Below are 9,803 nucleotides of genomic sequence, written 5' to 3' on the forward strand. Positions count from 1 at the left end.
TGTCTTAATATTTTAGATCATGCCTTCTCCAATTTTCAACTGAAGATAAAAAGATCAGTTCATGTCCAATGGGAACAATTTAACGAGCAATTGTACCAAGTAAATTTAAAACTCTCTTGATAGTGACACATTGTCACGTATTCTTTAATTATTCGGTCATCAAGTCTTTGAAAATCAAAATTAAACTGTTGTCGTTGCCCTGAAACTTATTACTCCTAACTGCAGCTATCCAGACCTTTTGGAAGTCAGTAATCCGAAAATTCCAAAATTCAGCATTCGTTCCATTTTTCTCTTTTTTTGGGGGTGGGGGGGGGGGGGGGATTACAAAATTTGCTCGAATAAAGTAAAAGTTTTCCTCACAATTTTCTTCCTGGCTTTCGCGGGAAATCCACATCCGCAATTGAGAAAATCAATTTGATTGGTCCACGTCGTCGAGTACCTTGAACTACTGCGCAAGCGTTGTGTTTATTCATTTCTTTTCCAAAATGGCTCCAAGTCTTAGTGCGTTCTTGTTATATTTCCTGGTTTTTATGCCTGCTCACATTTTTGCCAACAAGGTAGAAGACGAAGAAGAAAGTTGTAGGCGATATGCTAATGGCCAAGTTTATCCTGAGAAAACAACGATTTCTGAACATGCTGTGCACTGGAGCAAGGCCCAGAGTAAGTAAACGGAGCGTACATTCATCATGAATTAACCACGTGTTTGTAAGCTGATTTTACAAAACATCCCAAAAGAAGAAAATAAGGGGGTATATTTTCTTGCAAATTTTATTGTAGGGAAGTATTGTTTTACACAATCCTGCCTTAAAGCGAATAATTTATCCGTTGAAAACTTGACTTCTTCTGTGGAGGGTTTGCGTGATCGTGCACAATAAAGGTTAATTTGTGGTTCAAGTTCTTTCGATATTCATCGCGGATTTAGCTTAGCAGTTGCGTTTATGTCTTTGAACAGAAGAACTTACACGGACAAAGATATCAAAGCCGACATCGGTTGTTTATTCGGTGAAGTACTTAACAATCAAAGCTTTCCGTCGAGTGTTGATGTTCGCCTTTATATGTGAACCAGTGGATCGGAACCAAACGGAAACGCTGAATATAACAGCTTTTGTCTGCGGGAGCTTTTGTTACTGAAATGCATGTATTCAGTGCTTAAATAGGCCACACTGATTGAATTGGGGCGACCATTCAACTCGGGATTAGTCGAAATAGGTGAAGAATTTATCAAGTATTAGGGATTCTATATAGAAAGCAGTGGAAAGGAGCTATTATAAACCGATCATTGGATTGCGTTACAATTAACGCCTGTTAATCAGTTTTTCAAGGAGTCACGAAAACTTTTCGTATCCAATGACCAAATTAGCCTTTTCGTTTTTGTACATCGTGTACAATATATATTATAAACTGGTCTTTAATTATGTGGTACTGGCTAACTTTTGTTGGGGTGATGCCTAGATAGAAAGCACCTTTCTATGGACCCTGTAGTCGTTGGTAGCCACTATCAGGTTAATTACAGAGTTTGTTCTAAAGAAACTGTGGTGCTTTGTCACCCTTGTCCAATGAAATCTCAACTGAAGTCAGGCATGATTTCTGGACAGGTTAATAATACCAAAGACTATGATTTTGCAGATGAATAGAATTGGCGAAGTAGACTTCTTCAAATGACCAAGTGGCAAAAGTGAATGACGAAGTTGTGACAGTGAAAGTGAAGAGAGAAAATAATATTGGAAAGGCTTTAAGAAAGTCTAAAAAAATTATTTGCAGCCCTTAATAAAGCTCTTCGTTTTGCTTAGTTCAAAAGTTCTAGTTGAACAATTATAAAAGCAGCTCATACAAATCAATATTTTAGAATTTTACGGCACCCAATTTATGAATGCTTGTCAGGTGGGCTATAATATAACAGGGTGATCTAAAACTGTGATTTCTCTAAACAGTTTCCAAACCTGCCCCACATTGGGAAGGAACTGCTGTTGTAAATGGAGAGTTTAAAGAACTCAAATTAACAGATTTTCAAGGTGAGCAAGTCAGAAATTAATCTTAGATCTTAAAGAATTTTCAAATGTTATCTTTGTAATACCCATGTGTAGGAATGAACAAACTTTCAAAAGTGCATGTGATTTCAGTTCATTCCTTTTCTCCAAACCTAACATTCCATTTTGTTTATATAATATTTTGTGGAACAGTTTTAAAATACGCGACACTGAGTAAAATAATGTAAACTTGTATGCATTTTTTTAATTCAAGTGATTTTTCTGTAATGTTTCACTGGGGCACCCAACGACTGTTTTCTCTCAGATCCTTTGAAACGCCATTTTAGGCTATGTGTAGTGCCTTTAAAGCTCTTTAGTTTCATTTCAGGCTGCGCTATAATATCTTTATCTGGTCGGTCATTCTAGGGGAACTTCAATCTTTTCGAAATTACTAGGGCATTTTTGTCCATTTCCCGAAAACCTTAGGTCTTATTTCCTTTCCGAAAATCTTAGCTGATCTTTTTTCGGTACTTGAAACGACATTTTGATCAATCCGAAAACACTAGGCGTTAAATTTCCCATATCACGAAAGTTCGAGGTGAAAATTCCTTTTAGAAAATTGTAGGGGATCAAGGGCCTTCCGAACAGATAATTTACCGAAAAGATCCGTTGGGTGCCCCTGATGTTTGTTACCCTTTTTGATCTCTCAGAACTGTACTGTAATTCTTGGTGTTGAAAGTGTTTGCTTTCTTTAATTTTTAATTTGTAGTGAACTGTTGACACTTTAAGCTTCAATATCAAGTTGCATATGACTCATTTCTCCTCTGTGTTCTCAGTGTATTTCTCATAGTTTGTATGTTAGAACAAGTAAGATAATGTTCACAAACATGTAATTGGAGTTTGAAGGGTCAATGTATCATGTGATAAGTTCATTGTCTAGAGGTTAAACACAAACTTCTTTGAGAGTTTAATTGTCATCTCTTCTTTAATTCAGGGAAATACCTGGTGTTCTTTTTTTATCCACTTGACTTGTAAGTATTCTTAGTTTCTTATATTGACTATTCATAATACAGTCAACTCTCTCATAGCGACCACCTCCCGGAAGCAACCTGTTTCTCAGTTAAATACTGTTTCAAGAGCTCTCTCGTAAGCGACCACCACTCAAAGTTCTTAAGGGACTGCGACCAATTTTTAGGCCAGAAATTACACATATTCTTTTGTTTTCTGTTTCTGGTAAGCAACCACCCAACATAATCATGTATGATTGTTAGTAAATCATTACTCAGAAGTGACAAAAATTCAATTTTTAATGACACCACCCCGCACTGCTGACAGATAACAACAGTTTACAGACAGAGAAGATAGCTATAATTAGATCTGTAGGTAAACAGGAATTGTTACAGTGATCTGTTCCAAAATGTTATACAAAGTTTCATTTAGAAGAATGAATAGATGTGGAAAAATCAAATAGTTTCTTATTTGCCTAATTTTAGCTGCTAAGGTAATATTTTTATGTAATTAACTAATCAATCCAGTATTAGGCTTATTTTGTTGATCTCTCCTGTAAGCAACCACCTCCCATAAGTGACCACTTTGTTGTGCCCCAAGGGTGGTTGCTTACAAGAGAGTTGACTGTACTATCATTAATAATTGAAGGGATCCCTGGAAAAAAGCCCAGAGTGTATTCTGATAAGTTGTTAGATTCTTTTTCCAAATTGCCTTGTAATATTCACTTGTGAAACAAAAGGAGAATTTGACCTCACATCAAAAGTCACTTAGGGCCTTATTCCACACAACCTTTCAATTTTGCTTTTTACTTCCTTTTAAATACTTAAACTTTTAAGACACCTGTCCCATCTTCTTCTTGATTTCCAATGATCTTCTGGGATGGGTGTATGAATACTTTCTGGAAAAACACAATGTCTTGGTGTGCACGAACACCATCAAATTGAAGTGTGTGTGTTTGTGTAGATTCATAATGGTATAGACGGTCAAACTTCCAACCAGACTTTCAGTCTGAAGATCGATGGGTGGCTACTGGTTCAAGGGCTCTCTGTATTATTGTGTTGTTTCCATACACAAGAAACTTAATTCCACGTTGTCTCCACTGGTCCACGGGTATAAATGGGTGCCAATGACACACAGCTGTGGGCGGGGGGGGGGTTAACCCTGTGATGGGTTGGCATCCCATCTTGGGAGAGTACCGGTAGTAATACTCCTAGTCACTTCATGCTATAGAAACTAGGTTAAGCTCTAGCCATGTGGGCCACTAAGCCTAATGAGTTGTGACTACCTTTTTTTTAAACCTTCCATTTTTTTCACATCAGTGAGCACAGGTACTTTTGAACCTTTTATTCAAACAAACAGTTGGATTGGACTCAGACATGTACTTATAACTACCACCAGTTTCTTTCTTATCATTTCATTAATCAATATTTTCATCGTGTTTTTCTCTTTCAGTACTTTTGTGTGTCCAACGGAGATCATTGCCTTCAGCAACCGAATTCAAGAATTCCGTGCTATCAACACAGAGGTGGTTGGTTGCTCGGTAGATTCAGTTTTTACCCATTTAGCTTGGTAAGTACAGGTTACAGCCAGTGTCATGCCAGCAGAAGTAACATTTTAACACGTCTTTTTGAACGTTACAGTTTTGTTTTAGATCTACATTTGTGTTAGTGAGCTATTTACTTATGCAGGAGGCAATGTTTAATAATGATAATAAATAATAATTTTTTTTGGTTTAAGTGTAACTGTATTTTCTCACTTTTAAAATGAACTTCCAGGTTTGGGCTGAATGTAGTCCACTCTTCAAAAATTTAAAAATTAAAAGAAAAAATATTTTTCATAAAGTTGAATTTTAAATCAACAATCATGCTTTAAAAAATTGAGCCATTGTCTCATCTCTACAGCCCTTAAACTGTGTCCTCTTAAGCCGGCAAGTTGCATCAGATAACAAAATACTTATTCCTGTTATTCCTCATAAGCTTCGCTTCTCGGAGATTTCCCCACCACAGTCACTCTTTCCAGGGGTCATGTTCACTTTAAATTTAGTATTAATTAGCTATTTATTATCTTTCCTATTCTATTTGTAATTTATTCTGTGTGGCAAGATAATAAAAAAATAAAATAAAAAAAAATAAAGATGAGTACATGTGTGCCAGATTTCTGTTTTTCAAGGCACAAGTGATTTGGGAAGGGTTGAGGAGGTGTACTGTAGTTCAAAAATGTTCATGATTATAGGTAAATATGCAGTTTTTTTTTTTTTGCAAAATGTGTGTGAAATTATGATACAAAAAGGCATGATATTTTTGGAGGACTTTAGAGTTTGCCATCAGAATAATTTTGTGGGGGTAAGGGGTATTAAATTTCAGAATTTTTTCTTTTCCTGTTTCGATATAAAACATTTTTGTTTTCTCCCAAATTGATCTAGGATCAACACTCCAAGGAAAGAGGGTGGCCTGGGAAGGCTTGAGTATCCCCTGTTGTCGGACTTGAACCATCAAATTGCTAAAGATTATGGAGTACTGCTTGAGAATGAGGGCCACACCTTAAGGTGAGGGGACTGCCTGTAGTGTTTTGTCTCTTAGCAAAGTGTATTATATTTTCTTGCTTAAATGCCACACTCCAAATAAGTGCTGGGTCCAGCAGGTTGAGTTTAATTATTTGAGGTTCACAGTTTGTTTGAAGCTTAGTAGCATGAACCAAAGTTCTAAAGCAAGCTTAAGCATTAACAGATATACAGCATGCCCCATATGTTTACAAACCTACATGTATGCCACTAAGTTTGTACTTAAAGCCCAAATCTTATGTCCTGTGAACAAAACTAATCATATCCAAAGGGCAGTTTTGGAGATATGTGCATTTACATCTGTGCATTTCATTCAGGTTGAAAATTGGAAATTGACTTTTTTCTTTTACATACATTTGTCCACATAAAGAGGTTTTCAATAACTATCAAAAGAAATTTGTACATGTATTTGCTTTGTATTAACTATATTTTGACTCTTCCTGTGCTCTATGATTGGTTCACAAAAACTTGCGCCACTTTCTCAACCGGTAAAAACCAAGTGTACATTGCTCACATGCATTTTCCTGTACTTGTATTGTATGTGTATTTGATTCAAATTCTTATTAGTTCATTGAGCTGTGTACATCTGTTGTAATTGGCTAGAGTAATAATTATTACTTTGGTTTTGGTTTTTGGTTTTATAACACTCGGTTGAAAACTGCTCCGACCAAAAAGTCATCAGTTTAGTAACTGCTGCCGTGACTTCTTGTGAAGGCAAACTTCCTTCATGGGGTTTAATTCTCTGTGTTTAAATTCTTTTTATTTCTGTCATTTCAGAGGTCTTTTTATAATTGACGACAAGGGAACTCTGCGCCAAATTACCATGAATGATCTTCCAGTGAGTCACCCTTAACTTGATCAAGTATTGATAATTAAGTAGTGTTTCATAACAATAGGCTATTGTTAGTCAAACAAATTATAGACTTTTGTCAAGAAACAATATGTAAGAAACATTTTAACTTAGGTGGTCTTCATGAATCTGGCTGCAGGCTTAAAAAGTCAACATTCTAATCTAGTATGACAAGGTGAGAAGGACAAGGCCAATGGCTAGTGACATGATTACTTCTATTTCAATTAACGCCATCAAATTTCAAAGCCTCAAGCTGATGTGACAAGACTAAAGAATGGTATGGGTAGCTGCAATTCTTTTGTAATTGCCATAGGATGGGAGAAAACTGATTTGTTGTCTGAAGGGCTGTATCTCAAACAAGGAAGTGTTGAGCACGGAACTTGTCAGTTATCTTTAATACTTGGGTATGCCCCAATAGTGACCATATTTGCAATGTCAAAGTGTCCCCAGTGTCCCAAGTTGGTCAACATGAGAACAAAGAAAATGATGGCCAAAATTGAAGCATCTCGATGTTTAAACAAATTCTTCCCGCTTGAACCATATAAAACATGGAGAACACAAAGGAGAATCTGCATGTTGATGCTGAGGCTTAAAAGGTTAATGGTGATTTAGAGCAAGATTTGGATTTGGGGCATGCAATAGGCTCCTTTCGATATATTAAAATTCAGCTTGACAATGAGGTTTAGAGGACTAGACACACATTTCTGTTGTTTGTGCCCTCTGGACCTCGATGTCAAGTTGAATTTTATTATTTCGAAAGGAGCCTATTGTATGGGGCCATTGTTGCTTATTTGTGTTTTTATTATTATTATTATTATTATTATTATTATTATTATTATTATTATTATTATTATTATTATTATTATTATTATTCTCCAGGTGGGCCGATCTGTAGATGAGACTCTACGCTTGGTCCAGGCCTTCCAGTATACTGACAAACACGGGGAAGTGTGTCCGGCTGGCTGGAAGCCTGGTAAAGAGACTATCATTCCTGACCCGACGGAAAAGAAGAAGTACTTTGCCAAACAAGCGGAAAAGGGAGAACAAGTAGAGAAATAAAAATAACAGAAAAGGACCAAACTAATAACTCAAAGAGTTTTATAAAGTAGAGCCTGGCACTACGTTTAAACCTACTTAATTCAGCTCGGTTTCCAAACCGTGGATAAACGACTTATACTTGGTTCCAAACCTGAATTTTTGCGAACATGCTTTCAAATTCACAGTCGTTGACTCTGCCCAATTTGTTCGTTGAATGTATCTTGACAATTTACAGAGCTGAAGATACTTCTTTGCCCAAGAAATAAAATTTCAGTTTCTGGTTTAATACGTGTTCTAGCTTGAAAGTTTACCAGCGAACCGTAAGCGTAGTATTTGTGGTAGCCCTATCGCCAGCAATTTTCCAACCGGTAGCTCTCAATTTGTCGTACCCCGCAAGATATATACCGAGGCACTGATAAAGAGAATAGCAGCGTATTAACCCGACGAAAGAGCTGAGACTGAATGGATGCATCGATCACACCTTCCCTTGGCAAATCGATGTTATTTTGTGTATGCACAGTAAAGGTACTATGATGGCTTGCACACTGATATGATGGCTCTAAACCCTCCCATTCCCAAGTCAAACCACACCTATTGGTGGTCCCGAATGAACCTGTAAACCCTTGCCACACTTTAATAATAATAATAATAATAATAATAATAATAATGATAATAATAATAATAATAATAATAATGATAATAATAATAGTAACAATAATGGTCTTTATTTTTCTCATAACTACATATCCCATGTTACACTTTCTCAAAAATTATACACGATAAAGATATTAATAAACTGAACTAATCTGAAAAGGTTAGGGTTGTGACTCTGACCCTGAAGAAGACGTAGTTGTACTAGTTGAAATATTGGCTCAAATAAATAAGCCCTTTAGCGTAGTGTCAGTCAGCAAGTTAACGGAACGTATTCAGAACAGTTTATTTTGCGTCGTGTGGTTCCCTGCATCCAAAAGTTGAATGCTTCAGACGACAGATTGATTTTCGTTCCCTATTAGGACAAAATGCCCCCATTTTGTGACCCAGTTTAAGACAGTCACGGGATGGGGTTGCAGTAGAAATTTATTTTGGCAGGGTGCCACTGTGAATGCTGAGTCTTGATGTTGCTAGGTTGATTTAAAACGGATCCTTAAGTTCAGCCTATTTAAGACTTTCAGTTGAATGATAAACATGAACCAATTTCAAGAAAGATACCCTGTTCACGGCAAATCCCTGACAACCATAACGAATTGAGATGCTCTTCCCCGCTAAGAGTTTTATCTATCACTATGTCCATAAAGCAATGGTGTAATATTGTTCCCTTAATGATATATTTTGTCTTTTTATATTAGTTGTTTCTAGCCCTGTATTGCCATTCGTTCATTTTTATATATTTTATTGTAAATCAAACGTAATTCAGCGTGTGGCTGCAAGTTTTTTGATTAATAAACTATCTATCTATCTAAGATCAACCTTCAAACAAGGGAGTATCATCTCCTATGGGTGGGGAGTGATGCACGGCTTAGGGAGTGACAAGCAAGCGTGTATTTTTTATGGTCCTCGAGAGGCATTTATAGCGGATAAATCCGAGAAATTTTAAACCTACATTCGAGGAGAATAGGCCTTATCACGGTTTTCGACGCCATTTTGACGAGTAGACAAACACGTCTGAAATTATTTAAACAGTGTTTGTATGGAAATCCGTTGTCAAATAATTTTCAAAAAACAGTGCTTCTAAAAAATTCATGAATTGGAAACTTTTGGCACTAGGAAAACGATTTTAAGAAAAAAAAAAGTTGGAGGGATGTAGCTGTGCCAGAAAGCGTCCAGTCGAGTTTTGAACTTTCCATACATTTGTCTGTATAGCGAACCAGCCGTGAACTGCGACTAAAAATAGTTCGCGGGAAAAAAATACAGGGAAATGTATGGAAAGTTCAAAACACGACTGGGCGCTTTCTGGCACAGCTACATCCCTCCAATTTTTTTTTTTAAATCCTTTCCCCAGTTCCAAAAGTTTCCAATTCACGATTTTTTCAGAAGCGATGTTTTATGAAAATTATTTGACATCGGACTCCCATACAAACACTTATTGCAGACGTGTTTGCCTACTCGTCAAAATGGCGTCAAAAACCGTGATAAGGCCTATTCTTCTCTGAAATTATTACTCTTTGTAACCCATCATCATACATGTGCCGTTTATATCTCCCAGCATGGAAACTTGTACCGGCGAATTAAGAGACAGCAAGGTGAGTAAGGGTACTGATAAATTGATTCAGTTCGTTCAACCATAGCGAACATTTATGTTGCAGTTTCCGGTGCGTGCGGTCCGTTTGTTGGCCCATCATGATTCAGCCCATTTTCAGGTTTAATATTCACTGCCCTGGGA

General features: G+C 36.7%; 1 protein-coding gene across 1 annotated transcript; it reads left to right on the plus strand.

Annotated features, from left to right (window-relative positions):
• The first annotated feature begins 455 nt into the window (after positions 1–455).
• On the plus strand, positions 456–7,709 carry LOC146466433 (peroxiredoxin 2-like). Its single transcript, XM_085127183.1, has 7 exons — positions 456–660; positions 1,932–2,012; positions 2,962–2,998; positions 4,428–4,544; positions 5,398–5,520; positions 6,313–6,373; positions 7,265–7,709. Exons 1-7 carry the CDS (start codon positions 486–488, stop codon positions 7,442–7,444), a joined length of 774 nt encoding a protein of 257 aa, XP_084983309.1. The 5' UTR covers positions 456–485; the 3' UTR covers positions 7,445–7,709.
• The last annotated feature ends 2,094 nt before the right edge of the window (positions 7,710–9,803 follow it).

This window comes from Pavona decussata, unplaced genomic scaffold (genome assembly GCF_977016875.1).
Source record: "Pavona decussata unplaced genomic scaffold, jaPavDecu1.1 SCAFFOLD_143, whole genome shotgun sequence".
NCBI lineage: Eukaryota > Metazoa > Cnidaria > Anthozoa > Scleractinia > Agariciidae > Pavona > Pavona decussata.

Coding starts and splice junctions, on each gene's coding strand:
- LOC146466433 (XM_085127183.1), top strand. CDS start 486: ATGGCTCCAAGTCTTAGTGCGTTCTTGTTATATTTCCTGGTTTTTATG. Junction 2,013..2,961: donor CAAATTAACAGATTTTCAAG/GTGAGCAAGTCA, acceptor TCTTTAATTCAG/GGAAATACCTGGTGTTCTTT. Junction 4,545..5,397: donor GTTTTTACCCATTTAGCTTG/GTAAGTACAGGT, acceptor AAATTGATCTAG/GATCAACACTCCAAGGAAAG.